The sequence below is a fragment of the Mya arenaria genome, chromosome 17, assembly GCF_026914265.1.
Source record: "Mya arenaria isolate MELC-2E11 chromosome 17, ASM2691426v1".
NCBI classification, from domain to species: domain Eukaryota; kingdom Metazoa; phylum Mollusca; class Bivalvia; order Myida; family Myidae; genus Mya; species Mya arenaria.
The window spans coordinates 43,922,279-43,946,151 of record NC_069138.1 but is presented as its reverse complement, the minus strand read 5'-3'; the positions used below and the strand labels follow the sequence as shown (position 1 = coordinate 43,946,151).

Sequence of the window (23,873 nt, the reverse complement as noted above, 5' to 3'; positions counted from 1 at the left end):
ACAGTCAACTGGTATCTTGACATGATGTGACCGGACAGTCAACTGGTATCTTGACATGATGTGACCGGACAGTCAACTGGTATCTTGACATGATGTGACCGGACAGTCAACTAGTATCTAAATGTACTGCAAGGTGTGCCATTACGACTTAAGATAAGTGACATGATACTGGTGTGATACTCTAGCACGTATCAAAATGTTCATTAACATGCCAAGGGTAAAGCACGATACATGGGAGACAAATGTCGAATGTTTTAACCTATAGTAAATTATACTCCTATTCTCCCAGTACTACCTGTTTGTGTCGAGCGCCAGGCCATTAACTTTTGGTACCATTTTAATGTATTGGTCTGAGAGCTGAGCTACCATTATGGAAACATCACTCTTGAAAGGTGTAAAGGTTTAATAACTTTTATTTTAAATATCACCGTTTATAAACATTAAGCATATACGTACTCGGTGACATTCTGTCGTTGGTCTTTGATCTGTCCAGCTTTCCTTGTATTAATTCAATGTTTGGAAATTTACAGGGGCGGATCCAGGATTTCACGTAAAAGGGGGATCGCTAATATGTATTTTTGGTTAGGGGAGGGGGTCGTTCCAAACTAAGTTCGTGTTCGGTGTTCATAAAAAAGGTCCATTTTGGAGTTTGGTGTAATTTATAGATATCTTTTTACCGTATTCTCATGAACTGATGACCTGAAAAAAAATAGGGGAAGAAGAGGGGGTGTCACGCCGGGAGTTCATCGAAACCCATCCCCCAACAAACTCCAAATCCGCTATCGCTTACAGAAGAAGGTGTCCTGCTTTGTTATGGTCAATTGGTGAAGTAAAAAAATAGAATGTTTTTATTTTCCAATTTTGCTTGTAAAAAACTAAGCAATAATCAACAACAATAAAACAAAACGACGAATCTCAATATGGGTTCATAAATTCGTCTCAAACAGATAAAAAAAAAGTCAGAATTAAAACGGATAACCAATCAAATAACAGTCTAAACGGTAAATCTTCCTCAAATTGATTATTAGTATTAAAACTAGAGTTAATGACATTATAGTACACGTCACACACAATCCAAGTAGCAAGTCTTGCTATTTGGTCAGACCAAAGGGGCAACAATGTCAACAATTGATACTGCTATCGTATTTTGGTTGAACTGTTAACTACATATAACATGAAATACTTAGTTCAATTATCAGATTGTCTGTAAAATGATAGAAAAGAACATATTCAAGTTAAACATATCAAGTACTGTGTGAATAAGGTTTATAGTTATTGACTATCACATACTTGGTTTCCCAAGTATGATATATACTTGGTTTCCCAAGTATGATATACTTGGTTTCCCATGTATGATATACTTGGTTTTCCAAGTCTGATTCTTGGTTTTCCCAGTCTAATTAACTTGGTTTCCCAATATTGATAATCTGTTTCGGTTTCGTAAGTTTGATACCGTATTGCTATTTGGCTACGTGATCGCTCTTACTACTGTGTCTGAACTGATATTTTTTATTAAACATAAATGTTAATTATAATTATTGTTATCATCCTCAAACCAAACTTCAGTCGCTTACAATCGGCGGTCCGGTTAGTGCAGTGATCTGGTATACGCGCTTCTCACATAAGCGACCAGGATTTTATTCCCGTCCTGGGCACATGTAGATTTGGTTGGTGGGCACAAAGTCTTACAAAAGGCTTTTCTCCGATTACTCCAGTTTCTCTATACATAGTTTTCCCAACGACACATGACCACATGCTCACGTGACATCGTGTCAACGAGCGAGATTTATACAAGTTGCAATAACTTGTTTCACTATCGTTATAAACATTAATAAATTTAGACTAAACCAACAAGAACATTGAAACCAAACATTACTCTCATCAAATATTTATATCTACTACTTCAATGGCTTCAATTATTAATTATATATTGTTATATCCGATGAGTTTAAACGATGTCGTTGCCTAACCATTTAATCATATTCAAATTGAAGTTTATGGTTTCAAAAAGGTTTCAAATGGAGTTTTATGATACTTAAAAATAGGGATGTGTCTAAGGATGAGGAGATGCTATCAGTACTCTATATGAACTACCCAACGCGACAAGCATATGTATAAGGAATTGTTAAAAGTATTTTGTATTTTTCAAGAAAAAAGAAATTCACTTATAAGTATTTGATGATTTCATTCAGGAAATATTTTCCTACAAAGGGCTTACTTAATACAATATGAGGCTAATCATATCCATTGTTGGTCAGTTAACTTTCTTTTCGCTCACCGTGCTCTTTAATTGTTTTTCTCAAAAGATGCATGTTTTCAGACTAATTTTTCTCCATTCCATTGCTATGAAAATGTGACGTTTCGAAGTAAAAGAAGCCAAGTATACAAAACGCAATTTTAAACTTAGATCGTAAAAGACAAGTGTTTTACCATAAATACTATCACTACCATGTTTTGGCTGGTTGATAGTCATTCATCATTAAAATAAATATATGTTTATTTATTTAGAAAATCTATTTGAAAAGGTTGCAGTATATGTCCATGTCAACAATATATTAAAACATTAACAATGTGGAAAACTTCATGAAATGGTAGGCCAATGACACAAGGCATTTAAAAGGCAACGCGAAAACGCAGGCTACGCAAGATATATATATGTTATATCTCGCTGAAAATGAGATTATTTCAAACTGTTTGATGTTTAATTTTGCATTGTTTTACATTAGTCAGAAATTAGAATATCAACACAGCGAATACAAACGTCTCATTTGCACTAAAGACCATTTAAGAAAAAATATATATAGCCTATACTTTCTCTTGTGTCTGAGTGAACATAACAAACTTATGAAGACTGAAGAAGCGGGTCTGGGCGAAAGAAAAATGTAAAATGAACTGTATCTAATTTATAAACATGATAAGATACGTATAGATTATAATTAGGTGTTTTGGTTTCCCATGGGTTTCTACAGTTATACAATCTTGTATGTTTAAAAATAGTAAAACAGATCAATTATCGAAGTATCGACTTTTAAAATGAGCTGTTCGATCAAAATACTGAAACAGTTTTATCGGGGCGTTTTTATGCTATGGATGATTGGATACGAGAACAAAAAAAGGCTTTTGCTTTCAGGTCAAACAGAACTTCTTCGCGTCTTTATACACTAAGTGAAGTCCAAACATAACGTCTATGTAGCGTAGTACCAAGCATGGAGGCGCATCGAAGTACATATTTTCACTGAAACCGTATGCGTGTGATGTGAAACTCTTGAGAAAATAGTGCTAAATATCGCAACGCATTAAAGATATATGCGATATGTTGACGTTTCTTCAACTAGGGAAGTCGTTGCCACGTAGCTATTAATTGAAAGTAAACAACATTTATTCAGTCTAAACTTTGTCTATATGTACACAATTCATATGTTTTTTCTTCTGCTTTGATCATTAAGGTCAAATGAGTTAAACACAATAATGCATTAAAGTTAAACAAAGACAACATTATTTGGCATCAACCTGTATTGTGGGCCTTTAAAATGTGTTTAAATGTTTTACATATGTGTAGCATTCATATAAATTGTGGAAGCTGTCGGCCTTGGAGTCAATTATACTTAGGAGTGTGTCTATTATTCGCCCATACTGGCAGACTTAGTGTGATCCGTCTATTGAATATTGAGTTGGTGATGTAACTAAACACCAAGATTGACCCTGATGGCAACCAAAAAATCGAGAACATAAGAACCACACTCAACTGAACTCGGTTTGTTTAAAAAAAACATGTGTATATTCTTATAGCGAATAATAATCAAATTGCCGTAGTCATAGGTATATAGCAATAATTGTGAAGTGCCTTGGGTCATTGGAATAATGGTGATCGATTTCTAGTCAGACGAACTACATGTATATTGAATAGTGTTTTTTGCTTTGTTTTCGTTTATTTAATACGAATTTCTTTTGTAAAATGTTGCTATATATATATTGTAACGTGTGTATTACACATAAATAATCATAACCAACGGTTACGAGGCTTACTATGCAAAAAGCAGCGAGCACATCCCGTTTGATCTGTATAATTTCAATTACTATGGTAGTCTGTTCTCTTATATATAGTTGTTGTAGTAACTAAAAGGCTGTGAGCATTGACTGCATTGTAGCTTTATCCCACAACATTCTTCATTTGGTTATTGAAAACATGTTGAAAGCCGAAATGAACCCTCACTGACAGATGTGATGGATGAGGTGTTAAGCTGAAAATAATAATTTGGAGCCGGAAGTGTTGATGTGTTACTACGATGAATGACATCTTACCGTAACACAACTAAAATGAAAAAGGAAATAGAAGTCAACTTCTCTTACAGGAGCCAGTCCAGGCTCAGCTCAACTTGTATCATCGTAGCCGGCCTTTTCAAGGAATGTTGCTCCAAGCCCGTGCCTTCGTTGAGCAACTGTATTTGAAATGATGCTGATTGCCATTCAACCATTCAATATAGACAATTCCGTATTATACAAATAAACGGATTATATTTCGTAAATAGCTAATAGCCCTTTGTTGTGTAATCCAATGATTTACTGTGACGATCTCTGACCGTCGAGAAGTAACTTGAACAGTGTAGAGAATGTAATGAAGTGGTAGGCAAATGACATAAGGCATTGAACGGCAACCAAAATTAGGACAGTAAAGCGAAAACGCAGAAAGCGCACGATATATCTGTGGTATATATGTGGTATTTCGCTAAAAACAAGCATACTCCGTTATTTTCGATGTTTATCTTTGAATTGTTTTACAAGTAAAAATAAAAACCATCAAACAACAAAAACTTAAATTATATGATCTAACCTCATCTAAAAGTTTCATTTGCACTAAATACCATTTGATTAAAGCTGCACTCTCACAGATCGACAGTTCTGACAATTTTTCTTACTTGGAAAAATAGCTATGTTTTGCGTAAATTTCTGGAACCAAGTGATACAGAACTGTTGGCAACATATCAGATCGCATTTTTCTATATTTACATTCGAGAATTGATGCTTGATGGCTAAAAGCTTTACAACTGCTTTAAGAAAAATCCAATTTTCGGCAGTTTTCCAAACAATTGAGATCAGTCCTATTGTGAGTAATCTTATATGACTGAATTGAAAGCATCGATATCACAAATCAGCTGATCCTAAGACAAAAACTAAAACTAATGTCAAAGCTGTCAATCTGTGAGAGTGCAGCTTTAAGAAAATATCTAGAATCCGTACCTTTTCTTGTATCTGAGTGAATTAAAAAATCTTATGAACACAAAGAAGCGGGTCTAGTCAAAATAACAATGTTAAATGATCCGGACCTATATATATATATATATATACATTCGTAGATACGTGTTAATAAAAATAAGGTGTTTTGGTTTCCCATCAGTTTTTCCTAAAGGAAATTAAACACACTAATGGACACTGAAGAAGCGGGTCTGGACAAAATAAAATGTAAATATAACAGAAGTTATAAATACACAATAATTAAGATACGTGTAGATAATAATAAGGTGTTTTGGTTTCCCATCGGTTTTTCCCTATACCACTTGCATGTTTAAAATAGATCAATTATCGACGTATCGACTCCTAGAAGGATATATGCAATTGAAGTATCGAAGCCTATTATCGGGGATATTTATTATGGTATTAAATATGTTTTTTCGAGAGCTAAGATGGACAGCACGCGATTTAATTTTTTCACCAACTGATGATCCTGTTGGATACGAGAGCAAGGGATCTGTCTTACAGATCAAATAGAATTTCTTAATAGACAATATGAAGTCCAAACATAAAGTCTATGTAGGGTAATATTACCAAGCATGGTGTCGCATGGAAGTACATATTTATGCCCCCACAAAGTGGCGGCATATAGGGTTGCCCTTGTCCGTACGTACGTCTGTCTGTCTGTACGTACGTACGTCCCGAAGATTGTTTCCGATCTAATTCTTGAAAACCGTTTGTCCAATCCTCACCAAACTTTAAACACATGTTTGTGACCATAATATCTTGATCAAGTTCGATAGTCATGGAAATCGCTTTAGTCATTTAGGAGTTACGGCCCTTTTTTGCCAAAAATACTTCAAAAATATATGTTTCCAATCTAATTCTTGAAAACTGTTTGTCCAATCCTCACCAAACTTTAAACACATGTTTGTGACCATAATATCTTGATCAAGTTCGATAGTCATGGAAATCGCTTTAGTCATTTAGGAGTTACGGCCCTTTTTTGCCAAAAATACTTCAAAAATATATGTTTCCAATCTAATTCTTGAAAAGTATGTGTCCAATGTGGATCCAACAAGTTTTTTCCTGCCTGAATGGCGCCATATAACCTATACAGTCTTGCGATGCCGTAAAACCCAACTCAACTCAACTTATCCTATATGTGCAGATTATCCTGAATAATCATTATGGCTTATTTTCTGTGACAAAAAATCGAAGTGGGGGCATCCGTGTCCTATGGACACATTTCTAGTTTCACTTAAGCCGTATGCGTGTGGTGTGACACTCACTTGCGAAAAGATATAAGCGATGAATTTGTCGCTTGTTTACCTAGGGAATCCATGGCGGGCACGTAGCTATTTATTGAAAGAAAACAACATTTCATTTATTAAGTCTAATATTGGTTTATATGTACTCAAATCTTAGTTTTTGGGGTTTGTATTTATGATTTAAGTCATGTGAGTTAAACATCATGCATTAAAGTTGAACAAAGACAACATTATTTAGTATCAACCTAAATTGTGCGCCTTTAAAGAGTGTTTAAATGTTGTACATATGTGTATCATTCAATTAAATGATGGAACCTGCTGGCCTCGGAATCAATTGTATTTAGGAGTGAGTCTACCAAATGTCTATACATGTAGACTGAGTGTGATCCGTCTATTGAACATAAGTTGTTAATATAACTCAAGACCAAGATAGACCCTGATGGCAACCAAAAATCGAGAACATAAGAACCATACTCAACTAAGCTATGTTTATTGCAAAAGAACATACACAAAAGTTTACAACAAATAGTATGCAAAGTACCATACACATGGGCATAAAGCAATCATTTTGTTATGCCTTGGGTCGTTGGAATGGTGATAAGACAAGTTTCAAGTTTTATATTCATCATGGCATATAATATGCACGTGATATCACATAACAATAAAACACTTTTTAATTAGCATCAAATAAAACAGTGAACAAACACAAGCACAAACGATTTTTTCAAACAACATCAGTGAAAATATGAAGAAATAAGACATAACGTAATGATATTGTAATATACGTACCATATTGATAAGTGTATTTGTTTTCGTTTTATACATAAAGCATCATCAAAACGTTAAAAAGCATTACCGCGTAATAAGTAAAACTCAGTCACTATGGTAATACGGTTACGTTTATGGTTTGTTGCATTTAACATGTATTTAGTTAAACCGAAAAAGTCCTCTACGCAGCAAAATCCGCCAGTTTCAATAACATTAACATGAATTAACAACAGGCAACATCAGCATTAACATTACGTTATTATAACAAACAATAAAGCAAAAGTCGGCATTTGGATCGACATTCAACTCAGTTAAGAACACAAACATCAGCTATTAATATGAAAAAGTAAAATAAGTTGTACATCAGACACAAACTAACTAACCATCGATTAAATTCGGCATATGTATCAGCAAATCATGCTCCTGCTAATGTATAGTGTCATTTGTGATAAAACATGTTTATATACTATATATATCTGGTTGTAACTTCCTAAATTATAAACAATATATCTTAATGTAAACACAAAAACAATTATAAAGTAAGCCTGGGAGAAGGAGTGCGCCTTGTGTGGGGCTCGAAACCACGACCGCCGGAACACTTTCACGGAGCTCTAACCAACTGAGTTAACCGGGTGGCTGGTTCTAACCCCCACACACTACTCCTCCCGCCATCAACCATTCAGACCGACGGCGGCACTCCTACCGTTTACCGCTTCCACAATAAAAGTAACCCGGGGAGCAAAAGTGCGGCCGGTGAGAGGCTCGACCCACGACCGCCGGAAAACTAGCAAAACGCTCTAACCAACTGAATTAACCGGGCCGCTTGTTCAAATCCACACACACTACATAAGCATATTTCTATACAACAATCAAGAGGTATTGTCAATTATTGTTGACACATTTCACTTGATCCTTACAAAACATTTGAAAAGAAATGCTAATACCACCGAAAGGTATATCTATAAACAAAATGTTTGTTAAACACCTATTTTTCGCGGCCGTTAAACAAGTGGACGGAAAAAAGTGGATTAAATTTCTAAAACAGTGGAACTGATCTTTCTATTTGATTTGTGTTTTCATTTTGAAAAACAAACAAGTTTCCTTCCCTGTCAAGAACATTCCAAACGTATCTTGCAATGTTTTGCCCAACCGGCGACGGTAACATCCTGGTGAATTAGACAATTTACAATTTCTATTGCGTAAATCCCATCAAAAGAGCAGGAAAATTAATCAAAATCAAACACAAATATATATGGATAATTATGTCTTCATTTGCGCTCTAACAGCACGTGCACTCCATCCATAAACTCTTGAGACCAAGATTCGGGTTGATAATGACATGGAACATGTCCCTGAGCTCCTTCCGTTGACGGTTTCTCACTTGGAGATTCGCCTCCTTAAACACTAATACATCAAGGTCGACATTTTTCAGCTGAAATAAAACGAAATCACATCATTTCCAATAAGTAGTAATAACAAAATGGTGCCGCCAAAGTATTGCTGCTGTTATTTAGCAGTAAGGCAATTTCCAAAATTAACATTAATATTAAATAAGAGATACTCAAATACATGACACTTCACGAAAACCAGAAACACTTACCCAGAGCAGAAACTCCGTGTTTCTACGTAACTTTCCCTGTATTTCAATTGGTAACCCTGGCTGATCCGCTATGGTTTGCAGTATGTTGATAGAGCTCTGCAGGAACTGCTGTGTGTCCCGTGTACTAATAGGATCTCCGTTCCGAAGCTGTCGCTCGACTCCCTGCACCTATAAAGAAATACAGTTCAAATATGAATGGTCTGCCCTTGTTGTTTTGGACGTTGTGTGTTTCGCGTTTAATTTATTTTGGCTTTGAGTTTGTCCCACTAAACAGGACTATTGTTAATGTTGTTAATATGTAGTCCAGTGTGCATCCGCATATCTACTTCCGCAATACTACGCTACTATCGTCAAATTTGAGAAAAATATGTTGTTGGTTTTTTATTTTTTATAGTACTTTAAAGGTACGAAAGAAAAGAAATACTATACAATTTGGTTGATTTATGTGAAAGAATCATTTCCTGTTACTTGTGTAAAGATATATAGCACTCGATCTTCGACTTGACGCAAGATACTAGAGAGAATTACCATCGACTAACATAAAACTCCCCATGTATAATTACTAAAATAGCTATGAAAATTAAACCAGGTAGCGACCGCCCTAAATAAATTACCTTCTTTTCTTTACAATATAGAGTATATCAAATGAAAGACTACTACTGCTGCTGCTGCTGCTGCTGCTGCTGCTGCTGCTGCTGCTGCTACTACTATGCTACTACTACTACTACTACTGCTGCTGCTGCTGCTGCTGCTGCTGCTGCTGCTGCTGCTGCTGCTGCTGCTGCTGCTGCTGCTACTACTACTACAACTACTACTACTACTACTTCTGCTGCTGCTGCTGCTGCTACTATTACTACTACTACTACTACTAGTAGTAGTAGTAGTAGTAGCAGTAGTAGTACAAATGTAGTACTTCTTTGCCAGCACTACCACTACCAATAACACTACAACTACCACTACTATAATACTTTCTTGAGTTATTAAGTAATTCGTATATCATATGTATCCACCTTAAAATTTGTTGTTAATTAAGATATGTATTATATTTACTGCTTCTGTTCCTACTTCTGCTGCTTTGGCTGTTTAATATAATTTATATTGTTGCTGCACGCAAACTTTTTACCTTTTACATAGTCTCATGTTTTGAATGATGGTATAGCGCTGATAAGTATATACTACTAACGGTATGCTCATACAAACATAACGTGTTAAATTATTTGCAAAATGTGCACAGCTTCTACTTAGTATTAATTGATTTATAAGAATATATTATACATTACTATTAATAAAACTATGTTGCAAACCTGATTCATGTAATTCCCGTCAAACATGTTCGTGATAGGCGTACATGTCACGCTTTCAAAAAAACGTATTCTACCAAACTCTGGTCTGTCTCCTTGGACATCCTCACCTAGGGCAAGGTCTTTGATTTTTTCCAGCTTGCTTTTACATGTTGGACAGTCAGTTTTTAAATCAATAGCTTTAAAAAAAAAAGCCGTGTTGAACAAAACATCCTTTTCCCTCTAAACACTCGCACACGTCATGCTCCCTCTCCTCTTCGGTGAACCTATCCGGGTGTAACGCAATACAGCGCCTCAAGGCATCCATAAGTTGCCAGAATTGAAATATAACGAGTGATTCATTCAATACTTCTGAACCAAGCAGACACTTGATTTTGTTCGCCAACGCCTCATCACTCATCGGTGGTAATCTGATATTTAAAAAGAAATAAATTATCTAGAACGTACGATTATACATCTTAAAATTGTCACTAGAACAAAAACCAAACAGCATTTTCGTCTGTTAATAGTCACGTTTTTTAACATAGTTGAAATAGAGCAATACTATTATACAGACTTTTGCAGATTTAAGTTCAGCCTCATCTTAATTTTGCAAACCAAAATAAGATATCTGAACAAATTACGAATGTTATCATATAGACATGAAAATGGAATTAACCAACAGTTTTGAAGGCAACTGCATGTTTAACATATAATGTAACATCAATGAAATATAATTGCTCATCAATAGTAAACATGAGAACAGTAGTGCAGATATATGTCGTAATAGTATGTACAATGTAAATCCAGACTTCGTGAAACCCCATCTATGTATTAGACCACAGTCACACTGTCATGACTTTTAATACGTCGTGTGTACGCGAGTTTATTCCTCGACTCTTGTCGTGTGCAGAACGTAAAGATTTCGCATGAATCGTATAACATTGTTTCTTGAAACTTTTGGGGACTGCCTTCGAGATATGAACAGAGTATCGACGTCAGCAAAATTTACCCACACATGTCGCGACTCATCGCTGGGTGGTCGTACTACTGTACACTATCGCTGCATTTTGTCGTAAGTTCATGTTTACCGTCTTAGTCAAGAAGAAACTGCCGAAGGAAGTGTACATGTGTATCGGATGAATGGCAGTAGGCAGTAGGCGGACCTTTAAACACTCGCGAAAGTAGACATTCTCAATTGATAAGTCTAGTTCTAAATGATTGCCTATCTGCAATTTCATTGGCTGCAAGTGTAGGTTGTATTCTAATCGAATGTATTTGACACAAGTACGACACGCCTGTTCGTGCGCGAGTGTTCTTCGAGTACCATACGCGTTCAAGCTATTGTGCCTTTTATGTAATGGGTAAAGGTTGTTAGTATGCCCTTACAAAAATAAATGATTTGGTGCGTCACTGTTAATATATATAAATCGCTTTACCTGATTAAAATTAATTACGTCTTTTTCTGAATTAAATGTATCTGAACACTTCAGTTATATTGCCTGCCATACTAGACACTTAGCGGCTCCAGGAAGGGCGCAACCGGGGCACACACGGCGCCCTCAACCCCTCATAAAATCGTTCAAGTTTGCTTTTTATTTCAATAAAAGAGAGGAGAAAAAAGTAATAAAATACGCACAAGATGGACCATTTCGGACTATAAATTGTAAAAATATCTTTGAGGCTTACCCTCAAACCACTCTGCCAACATTTACACCAAAATTTGTTCTGGGGAGGGGCGCAAGTCAAAAGCTTATGCCGTTAAGTTACGCCCCACTTATGTCAAATCCTGGACCCGGCCCTGCTAGATACCCTTTAAATACAGTTTAAGCATTCGATTTCAACACAGATGACGCTAGATAAAAAGTATCAAACCATAATAATTAAGTATTATTTTAAGATGCTAAAATGCTCCTACCTTGTTCAGAACTCACCATAACTAGTACTACGTCGTACTCAACCAATGCTCATGTCGTAACTTATTGCACCACTAATATGAAAAATCGCACACAAGCCTTTAAACTCTTGCAAATCCGCAATAGCTCAAAATTTTGATTTAATGTCGAAGCTATTTGTCAGGTTACGTAATATACTTGCGCATTTCGCCAAAAAGATATGACAAAGATGTTGAAGACAATCCGTACACATATTTCATGACTTTCTTCAGTTTCTATCTCGCCGTATAACGCGGCATGTTGGCAGAAATGTTGTGACAGTGATTTCTTATTAATCGTTTTAGACAGATGAATTGAATCGATTTAGTTATTATAACAAGAGATGCATATATTGGCTCTGCATAACCGGTAATTTAGCTATCGACATTATGTATTTAAATGTCATAAATGTGTTCAAAAATAATTAAAATTTACATCAAACAACATTTAAAGAAGCATTAAATTTGTTTGTTAGGATAAAATCAAATCGAATGAAACTCATGAAAACTTTTAAAAATATAATTTTGTAAATATGATTTTTCCAAAAACTAAAAATGATTGTGCAGCAAACTTCTAAAAACCGTTCAATACTGAAGAATTCGCTAACCAAACCACGCAACTGTAACAAATATTATAATTACAATAACAAATACATTAAGACGGTACATACCCTCGGCACAAGTAAAACTGTTCCATTTTAGTTCCGATTGATTAGACTGCAGCTTGCATTATGATTTAATATTTGCTTAATATTGACTGTCTTCATTTTCAACTAACACGGGTAATGAACTAAGTGAAAAGTGGATGGGACTACTGGACGCTATAAAATGAGGAAGGCATGTTCGCGACATTTCAAATTTTGGTGAATAGTTTATTCGTTAAAATTGAAGCAAACAGAAATATGTGTAAGGACAATATATTGCTGCAATGATAAAAATGTATTAACTCCATTTATACTGAGTGTAGTTTTATAATGCAATATGATTTCGTAAAATATGAGACCTCCATCTTGTTACCATAGACATTGGGACATTGTATTTGTTACAATTAAGATTGCAAATGCCTTTCTATCATTATAAAGAGAATGTTTATTCTACGGAGGGTGAATCCAAAACCCTACCGAGCTCTATAGTTGTTTTTAATACAAGTACCCTTGTTGAATACTTGAAAACTGCCCAGTGGATTGTGATAGATGATCACTCCTGCTCGTTGAATCATACTTTGCGCTAATATCCGCCCTCCCCATCACAACCCCACTATTCAACTACGTGACATAACGATATGGGACCCATGATTCATAACTTATATATTGAACATATAGCGGTGCTTTGTTTTCAACTAATACAAAATTATCCTTTTGTTATAATCGCTATTCTATACACTATACAAAGGCGGCTGACTTTTGTCATCTCGTTCTGACGACGCCTAGACAATGAAATAACGAGTATAGATTGACAAATGCCAATCGATGCCCTATTATTAACCATTTTGGCACGAATACAAGACAATACGCTACAAAGACAAAATAAGTGTGCCAATACGACATGTTTATACGTACTTATGTTTGTACGTGCAAGTGCGTATGAAATGTTCGTTTAGGTGCCAGTCTTTTGTCGTGCTTACGTGTTGGAGTATGTCCAGAACGCTAACACACCAGAACCACAAAAAAGGGCATCAAAGTAAGTGTCGCTTGGTAAGACTACATGTACACAGATACAAGGTTTCAGAAAGGTGTTCCTGTGCGTAGCAAATAATCGAAGCATCATTTTGTCATTCTGGCTCCAATGATGGTCCGCTGTGTTAGTTGTATGTCATTTGTTTTTTTTTTATTTCTATATAGAATATTTGAATACCCTGTTTTCACATTTAGTATAATAAAGAACAACAAACAGGAGTTTACAGCCTACATTGACCTCCGCCGCTGTTTTGATTACATATATAGGGAAATGCTGCTTTACGAACTTCTTGCAAACAAAACGGACGGGAAACTGTATTACACCATAAAGAATATATACGCAAGCTCAAATATATTCGAACTTTACCAATCTATAATAAACTAACTGGTTCGATTGTGTTACTGGTGTGTCTGGCAAAGAATGCAATTTAACAACGTTAATGCTGGTAGTGTGACCTTTTCCAAGAGGTGAATGACCTTGAACTTGGAATATAAGTTGCTGAACGTAAACTCTCAATATAAGTGTATGCAGGTGATATTATGCTCGTGATTGACTCAAACGAAAAACGTCAAACCATGCTGGACATTATGTATAATAGGTGTAAGCGTTGGAGAGTTTTGATTACTAGTAACATGGCCCATTGCATGCATTATCGACATAGTTAAACATATAATATCCTTGAAATGGTCGTTGGAAATACCTCGGAATAGATTTCATGACAAAAACGACTTTTGTCATAGTCAAGTCAAGTCAAAGTTTTATAAGCATACACATACAAATGTCATCGCTATTATACAGAATACAATATAAATGACGGTGAAAATTTATATACAAACACACTTGTAGCATAACTGTGATGCCAGTGGACGTAAAACTGCAGGCCGTGCTCTTGGTGGACTCATAAACGAAGTGCATCATATTAAGTACTTGTTTATAAAATGTTTGGTATATTATACAACTCAGGTGTTCTCCCAATTCTTGATTACTGTTAATCCGTTTGGGGATATAAAAATACCAGGCTATATAATTATAGGCAATGTACAACACAGGGCAATGAGATATTTTCTTGGTGTTCACCGCTATACGCCCATTCTCGGAGACACTGATACTGGAACAGATTAACATTAATGGACGACGACAACATAACCAATAAAGTGCATATCGTTGACTACAGTTGCCATATGAACAACAAGAATTGGAGGCAATATGTATAAGAAACTTTCCGTGTAATACGTCAAACGAATTCGCTTGAAAGTAAAAAAAGTTGTTAACCTCCCAGTGACAAAAGGCTTGATACAAAAACGCTACGCAAATGTCTTGAGCCAGGAAATTCAGCACGTGCTGAAATTAAGAACATTTAGACAGTGCACAAGGTGCATTTAATACAGAGAAGTACATTACAACATGAACGTTCATTGTTGTGTCAATTGAGATGGGAATCTTACCATTGAGTGTGAATCAGACAATATGCAAGCTATGTGAACTAGGCCAAATTGAAGACGAAAAGCATTTCATATTTGCGATCTATATAATGATTTGGGATTATTGTACTTCGATGAAATACGACCTGAAATTGTCTGCGAAGATATGATTAGTAAATTATACACTCAAATGTCCTTATGGCATTGAAAACGGACAAAATTTACTGTTAATGCATATTTGAAACGACGAAGAATTGTTCGTAGTGACAACTTTTTAAACATTGAAATGATACGTACAAAATATGTTGTATATATAATGCGACGTTACATGTGTATAAAATGTATACGAAATATATTCTGGTTTGTGTAACTTATAGACCCATCGGATGGGCTGCAATCTTTTGTAAATGTGCTGTTATTTGTTGTATGTGCACATTATATAATATCATATCTTTTAAAGGGAGTATTCTGACATAAGTCATGTTTACGTACATTATTTTTATAAATGAGTTCAAATTAGGTTAGTTTTATATAGTATTATGCACTGTCTTGTTTGTAGAGTTTTGAGCTGTTGTTCGATGTTTCTTGTTTATGATTTTTTGTTTTTGCTTTATTTGTCTTTAGCGTTTACTCTCTGCCATTAAATGGTATTATTATTATTTTGCTACTGGGCTTGTTTCTGTAGTTGTTATATAAATAGTCTTATTTATAACTAAAAATAAACATGAAATAAAAGTGACGGCTACTTATGTCATTACTTATAACCTATAAACATCTTACTTTCTGTAGCTGGTGTTTTGGGGGGAGAAAACAACAACTTTTTCTGTCATTCTGCCAATAATCAATCATTCTAAATCGTACAATTTCTTTCGAAAAGATAAACTCATGGTTTTGCATGGATTTAAGAACGTCAAAAACCGCTATAAAATTGATGAAGATGAGTTTAACTAATACTAAAATCAGCAACAAAATATTTCATTTTAGTGTTTTATCAAAAGATTTGGTCTAATTTATTTTATACATACGTTATTTATACATTTCCTTAATATAATGTTTATAATAAGCAGTGAGTTTGGTTAGTGGTCACCAAGCTGGACAAGTGGGTTTTCTCCGGGTACTCCCGTTTTCCCCCAAAACACAAGACCACACTCTCGAGCAACATCGTGCCAACGAGAGTGATTAATATAAGTTGCAATAGCTTGTTTCACAGTCGTTGTAAAATTACATAAGTTTAATCTATTAAGCAGTTAAATGCACTTCTTACTTAATATTCCAAGTGAGTTAAATATGTTAAACCTTTTACAAGGGTTTCAATAGTTTCAACTCAATTGAATGTAACGTTAAGAATACTTTTTTGAAACAAAATGTTTTGATTATTTTAAGATTTAAAGTTTCAATGTTTTTTTGCAAATCGGCCTAGCGCCTTTAACCCTTAACATTGCAAACATTTTTACAAACTAGCAAATATTTTAAAATAATATTCTTTTTTTAGAACTATTCGGATAACGTTACATTCCATTGAACTAAAACAATAGTTTTGTAGAAAATCCACAGGCATGTATTTATATTATGAATAGATTGACGATAAACGATCTCAGTACTCTGTGAAAATCACGTTAACTAATTTCAAGTATATGTCTTTTTCTCAAAACGGGTGCAATATAAGCATTTGAAAGGCCTTCCTGAAAGCAATCTGATATAAGTCTATCCCTGTCTTCGTCCATATTCACTTTTGCTGTGTACAAATGGCCTTTTAATACCAGGGGTGCTAACTGTGTTACTAGAATTACAATAGAACGGCAAAGATGAGACAACTGTTTTAATTGAATAAACTAAGTTGTGGCCACAAGTTACTAAGTCGTGGCCACAACTTACTTTAAGTTGTGGCCACACCTTCCTATGATGTGGCCACGAGTTACTTCGTTTTGGTCTCAAGTTACTAAGTTTAGGCCACAATTTACAAAGGTGTAGCCTCAAGTTACTAAGTTGTGTTCACAATTTACTAAGTTGTGGCCACAGTTGTGTTACAAATTAATCACGATTAATGAACTAATAATAAATATATCTATGACAGGAAACCGAATTAAAACAATGAAATAAGTAAAGAAATAAGCCTTAGTCCAACAAGTACCCCTTAGTTGAGGACTTAAAATTATTTATGGACTTCATATTCCTTATGGCTTGTGGCAACTCATTTCACAATGAACAACCACGATAGGCAAAGTACTTCTTACCAAAACACTTGACCTTGGGTAGGAAAAGCGACCACTATCGACAAATGTACGTGTATCATTATGACTAGTTGAAGCGGTCACTCTAGACCTAATGATATTATTGTGAGCAGTACTAGCAGGGATAAAATGGTCCATCGTATAGGAAGGAGCTGTTTATGAAGATACCTTAAAACCATGACAGAGAGTGATAAAATCAACTCTTCTTGTCACAAGGAACCTGTTGTATTCCTCGGGGGGGGGGGGGGGGAGTACAATGACACAAGGTTTTGGTTCCATTTTAACTGTGTGAAGTCCGATTAACAAGTGCTATGAAAGTGTACAACATCAGTTTATAATAAACAATACATGCAATAGAGTTTATGAATAAAGGGAAGTAATGCAATCTAACTCATTGTATATTGTAGTGTTTGAGTAGTGTGTATATAATACAACAGAACCAATTAGGACAATATAATTGCTCATAAATGGTTCTAAATTTAAAACAAATTTAATTAGTTTATTTTGGGTAACCTGTAGCTTGTTTCTCAATTATTGAGTAAAATAATAAAAACAAACAGTTGAGGTAAAATAGAAATGGCACTGAATAAGGGACATTACCAGCAACTTCTTAGCATGTTTGGAAAGGAAATCACGTTTTCTATACAGAAACTTTAATCTTGCATTGGTTTTCTTGATAACAGACAAAACCATAACATCGACAGATAAATATTTAACAGAGTCCCTAGACTCAATGGAAACACCATTACAAGTGACAATAAGATTACTCTGAGATTTAAGCCACTGTTTTGACCCACATATTATAGTTTCTGTCTTACCAAGGTGTAATGATATTGTGCAGCAGATGAGCAGACGTTCCCGAAACATTAACTTGCTGCTGCCTGTCGGACAAATAGGAAGAAAACCACCTGATAGTTGACAAGGCCAAGGGCTTCGAGTTTCATAAAAAGTATACCATTAGTTATTGTATTAAATGCTTTCTGTTTGCCAAGAAGCACTGTTTCTTGCAACAAACAAACACCAACAGATCCCTTCAGGGAAAAGCATACTCGACTTTGTAAGGGTCCACTGGTCTTTATATACACTAACTTCTCTATTCTCACATAGCCCGGGCTTTGCTAATTTGCATATTACCAACCAAGTTTACATCCGGCATGAACGTACTTCCGTTTTATACGGAATATTATTATGAACGCACCTCCGCCAATGTAGACATGCCTATAGGGGACCGTTACACTTCAACCATCAGGAAAGCAGAGCTTTAAAGATTGTTGAAGTTCCAACTTACTATGCCTCACATGACAGCTGAGCTTTCTAGCAAGTGCATAGAAGTGGACCGTTACAGTACCATATGCCGACGTGATCTCCTTGATCCATGTTAAGCGAATAGAGTCTGGATCTGGTCACATGCCCTTATCTGTCACTCAAAATAGGAACTATCACTGAATGATTATGGCATTGACTATACATATATGTATTTATTTTTTATTCTGAATACTAGTATCATACAATCCAAAGGTGCTCGTCACATTGCCTGGATACAGTAATACATTTTTTTTTAATTTTTTTTTTAAATTTATTTTATTATTTATTTTGGTCAAAATAGTGATTATATGTCATTTAAAAAATTATTCCACAATTTTTCATGAAAGAAAATTGGTATATTATATAAATATATATTTATTTATTATAATACTAATTTCCTTTCATGAAAAATTGTGGAATAATTTTTTAAATGACATGTATTCACTATCTTGACCGAAATAAATAAATAATAATAAAAAATAAAAAAAAATAAAAATAAATATGAAATAAGTATGTATTACTGTATCCAGGCAATGTGACGAGCACCTGTGATACAATCTGTGAACATTACAAGAGAAATAAAATTTCTTATGACCTTTCCTTTTGGGGAAATCGATACTTAAGTTGGGAAAAGACTGGCATCTTGTGCAAGAGTGCTCTTAGTGTTTTGACGTAGTGCGGTGCATTCCTGTCGTTATATTTTTTTATAGTTATTGACCATTGGATTAACGGTATCCAAATGTCGTGAATTTAACATTCTTGACCAAGGTATTTATAGAACTATCAATATGTTGAACATTTGTCGCCATAAGAAGCGCCGGAGGGGTAAGCGCGGTGGAGAACGTAAAATTCGAACGAAGCCAAATGGTGTTAATTTTGCAAACCTATTATATCCGTCTCGAGAAAACAAAATCCCCAGACACGAAAAAAATGTGACATGCATTACACTTAATTGTCGTTCTATTGTTCACAAAGACTGTTTAGTTGGTCAGTACATGAGAGAAGGAAATATCGATTTTGCACTGCTTACTGAAACCTGGTACTCGGACGAAAAACAACACCAGTTTGAAACCTCTGATTTAAATCAATTTGGCTATAAAATGAGCGTAGCTAATCGTCAGTGCAGAAAAGGGGGTGGAGTTGCATTAGTATGTAAAACTGGTATCAAAATGAGAAGACTAGAAAAAGGAACGAAACACAGTTTTGAGTATGAAATTTGGCAACTGATATTTAAAAGTATAACGGTACATGTAGTGGGAATTTATCGACCTCCCTGTCTTGCCACGTCTGAACAATTCATCGCTGATTTTTCTCCTTTGTTGAAGAAGTCCTTCCGTCCCATTCAGGTCTCATACTGATGGGCGATTTTAATTTACACATAAATGAGGAAAACAATGTAACCACGAACTTTAACAATTGTCTTGATGAGATGGGTTTACAACAGCATGTCAACTTTAGCACTCATACTGGTGGACACTGTTTGGATCTAGTCATTACTGAAGTTGTTCATGGCATTAGCGTAGTCAAGTGTGAACAGGGTCCATATATATCGGATCACTGCGTTGTGAAATCAGTAATTAGTGTAGAAAAAGACAACATTGTAAGCAAACATGTTACGTATAGAAACTGGAAGAATGTTTGCAGCAACGAATTTTCCAGTGACTTATTGAATATACCATTTGATTCCGTGGACATTGATACCTTAGTGTGCACATTTGAAACAGAATTACAAAATATTGTTGACAAGCATGCCCCTGTTAAAGAGAAAACTCTAGTTGTCAGGAAACAAAAAGCATGGTTCAATGATAACATCATGAAGCTTAAGCGTACCTTACGTAAAGCTGAACGTATTTGGAGGAAGTACAGACAACAGGACCAATTTGAATATTTTAAACAAATCAGAAGTTTGTACAGTTATGAAATCTGCAAACAGAAGAAAACAGTCATGGTTGACAAAATTGAAAACGCAAAAGGAAATACCAAACACCTGTATCGTATAGTGTCCGAACTTACTGGCACCAAATCTGAAAATCCAATGCCCTCTGCCGTGAACGACACAACGTTAGCTGAACAATTCGCAGATTTTTTTATGGACAAAATTGCCACTATCAGAAATGCACTCAATGACTACCAGTGTTTTGAGCCTATTCCTAAGGACACCTTGTGTTTCAACAGTTTCCAGGAGCTTTCGCAAACGGACGTTAAGCGAATTATAAGTGAACTGAATACCAAGTCTTGTAGCATTGACATCTTACCAACTCATATATTGAAGTCATTTCTAAACGAACTTTTACCATGTATTACGCGAATTGTCAATTTATCACTAGCAGATGGTGTATTTCCATCCAATTGGAAACAGGCTATCGTTCGACCACTACTGAAGAAAGCGGGACTCGAGCTTCATCTATCTAATTATAGACCTGTTAGTAACCTGTCGTTCCTCTCAAAAGTGATTGAAAAGGCAGCCTTACATCCGGTTTAAAAAAAAGTTTACATCCGGCATGAACGTACTTCCGTTTTATACGGAATATTATTATGAACGCACCTCCGCCACTGTAGACATGCCTATAGGGGACCGTTACACTTCAACCATCAGGAAAGCAGAGCTTTAAAGATTGTTGAAGTTCCAACTTACTATGCCTCACATGACAGCTGAGCTTTCTAGCAAGTGCATAGAAGTGGACCGTTACAGTACCATATGCCGACGTGATCTCCTTGATCCATGTTAAGCGAATAGAGTCTGGATCTGGTCACATGCCCTTATCTGTCACTCAAAATAGGAACTATCACTGAATGATTATGGCATTGACTATACATATATGTATTTATTTTTTATTCTGATTACTAGTATCATACAATCCAAAGGTGCTCGTCACATTGCCTGGATACAGTAATACATTTTTATTTTTTTTTATTTATTTTTTTTTTTTATTATTTATTTTGGTCAAAATAGTGATTATATGTCATTTAAAAAATTATTCCACAATTTTTCATGAAAGAAAATTGGTATATTATATAAATATATATTTATTTATTATAATACTAATTTCCTTTCATGAAAAATTGTGGAATAATTTTTTAAATGACATGTATTCACTATCTTGACCGAAATAAATAAATAATAATAAAAAATAAAAAAAAATAAAAATAAATATGAAATAAGTATGTATTACTGTATCCAGGCAATGTGACGAGCACCTGTGATACAATCTGTGAACATTACAAGAGAAATAAAATTTCTTATGACCTTTCCTTTTGGGGAAATCGATACTTAAGTTGGGAAAAGACTGGCATCTTGTGCAAGAGTGCTCTTAGTGTTTTGACGTAGTGCGGTGCATTCCTGTCGTTATATTTTTTTATAGTTATTGACCATTGGATTAACGGTATCCAAATGTCGTGAATTTAACATTCTTGACCAAGGTATTTATAGAACTATCAATATGTTGAACATTTGTCGCCATAAGAAGCGCCGGAGGGGTAAGCGCGGTGGAGAACGTAAAATTCGAACGAAGCCAAATGGTGTTAATTTTGCAAACCTATTATATCCGTCTCGAGAAAACAAAATCCCCAGACACGAAGAAAATGTGACATGCATTACACTTAATTGTCGTTCTATTGTTCACAAAGACTGTTTAGTTGGTCAGTACATGAGAGAAGGAAATATCGATTTTGCACTGCTTACTGAAACCTGGTACTCGGACGAAAAACAACACCAGTTTGAAACCTCTGATTTAAATCAATTTGGCTATAAAATGAGCGTAGCTAATCGTCAGTGCAGAAAAGGGGGTGGAGTTGCATTAGTATGTAAAACTGGTATCAAAATGAGAAGACTAGAAAAAGGAACGAAACACAGTTTTGAGTATGAAATTTGGCAACTGATATTTAAAAGTATAACGGTACATGTAGTGGGAATTTATCGACCTCCCTGTCTTGCCACGTCTGAACAATTCATCGCTGATTTTTCTCCTTTGTTGAAGAAGTCCTTCCGTCCCATTCAGGTCTCATACTGATGGGCGATTTTAATTTACACATAAATGAGGAAAACAATGTAACCACGAACTTTAACAATTGTCTTGATGAGATGGGTTTACAACAGCATGTCAACTTTAGCACTCATACTGGTGGACACTGTTTGGATCTAGTCATTACTGAAGTTGTTCATGGCATTAGCGTAGTCAAGTGTGAACAGGGTCCATATATATCGGATCACTGCGTTGTGAAATCAGTAATTAGTGTAGAAAAAGACAACATTGTAAGCAAACATGTTACGTATAGAAACTGGAAGAATGTTTGCAGCAACGAATTTTCCAGTGACTTATTGAATATACCATTTGATTCCGTGGACATTGATACCTTAGTGTGCACATTTGAAACAGAATTACAAAATATTGTTGACAAGCATGCCCCTGTTAAAGAGAAAACTCTAGTTGTCAGGAAACAAAAAGCATGGTTCAATGATAACATCATGAAGCTTAAGCGTACCTTACGTAAAGCTGAACGTATTTGGAGGAAGTACAGACAACAGGACCAATTTGAATATTTTAAACAAATCAGAAGTTTGTACAGTTATGAAATCTGCAAACAGAAGAAAACAGTCATGGTTGACAAAATTGAAAACGCAAAAGGAAATACCAAACACCTGTATCGTATAGTGTCCGAACTTACTGGCACCAAATCTGAAAATCCAATGCCCTCTGCCGTGAACGACACAACGTTAGCTGAACAATTCGCAGATTTTTTTATGGACAAAATTGCCACTATCAGAAATGCACTCAATGACTACCAGTGTTTTGAGCCTATTCCTAAGGACACCTTGTGTTTCAACAGTTTCCAGGAGCTTTCGCAAACGGACGTTAAGCGAATTATAAGTGAACTGAATACCAAGTCTTGTAGCATTGACATCTTACCAACTCATATATTGAAGTCATTTCTAAACGAACTTTTACCATGTATTACGCGAATTGTCAATTTATCACTAGCAGATGGTGTATTTCCATCCAATTGGAAACAGGCTATCGTTCGACCACTACTGAAGAAAGCGGGACTCGAGCTTCATCTATCTAATTATAGACCTGTTAGTAACCTGTCGTTCCTCTCAAAAGTGATTGAAAAGGCAGCCTTACTAAGACTAAATGAGCACGTCGAAGCCAACAGTCTC

The 23,873-nt window shown here is 35.3% G+C and overlaps 2 protein-coding genes across 3 annotated transcripts; one reads left to right on the top strand and one right to left on the bottom strand.

The window, feature by feature from the left end:
* Positions 1-6,974: 6,974 nt before the first annotated feature.
* On the bottom strand, positions 6,975-12,855 carry LOC128222698 (uncharacterized). 2 transcript variants are annotated; one of them, XM_052931792.1, is made up of 4 exons: positions 12,753-12,855; positions 10,173-10,579; positions 8,869-9,036; positions 6,975-8,700 (listed from the first exon to the last, which is right to left on the bottom strand). In XM_052931792.1, exons 2-4 carry the CDS (start codon positions 10,197-10,199, stop codon positions 8,548-8,550), a joined length of 348 nt encoding a protein of 115 aa, XP_052787752.1. In that variant the 5' UTR covers positions 10,200-10,579; positions 12,753-12,855; the 3' UTR covers positions 6,975-8,547. The 2 variants fall into 2 exon arrangements, with proteins under 2 accessions (XP_052787752.1, XP_052787751.1); XM_052931791.1 differs by having other exon boundaries at positions 12,083-12,804.
* Positions 12,856-20,144: 7,289 nt separating this feature from the next.
* Positions 20,145-21,197, top strand: LOC128223518 (uncharacterized). The gene has a single exon (XM_052932795.1). It carries the CDS (start codon positions 20,145-20,147, stop codon positions 21,195-21,197), a length of 1,053 nt encoding a protein of 350 aa, XP_052788755.1.
* Positions 21,198-23,873: the final 2,676 nt, after the last annotated feature.

Bases quoted from the DNA above. Each gene is read 5' to 3' on its own strand.
- LOC128222698 (XM_052931792.1), bottom strand. From the start codon at position 10,199: ATGTTTGACGGGAATTACATGAATCAG. The intron at 9,037-10,172 runs GTTTGCAACATA...ATTTCTTTATAG, and splicing joins ACGGGAATTACATGAATCAG to GTGCAGGGAGTCGAGCGACA. The intron at 8,701-8,868 runs GTAAGTGTTTCT...GTTTTATTTCAG, and splicing joins ACACGGAGTTTCTGCTCTGG to CTGAAAAATGTCGACCTTGA.
- LOC128223518 (XM_052932795.1), top strand. From the start codon at position 20,145: ATGGGTTTACAACAGCATGTCAACTTTAGCACTCATACTGGTGGACAC.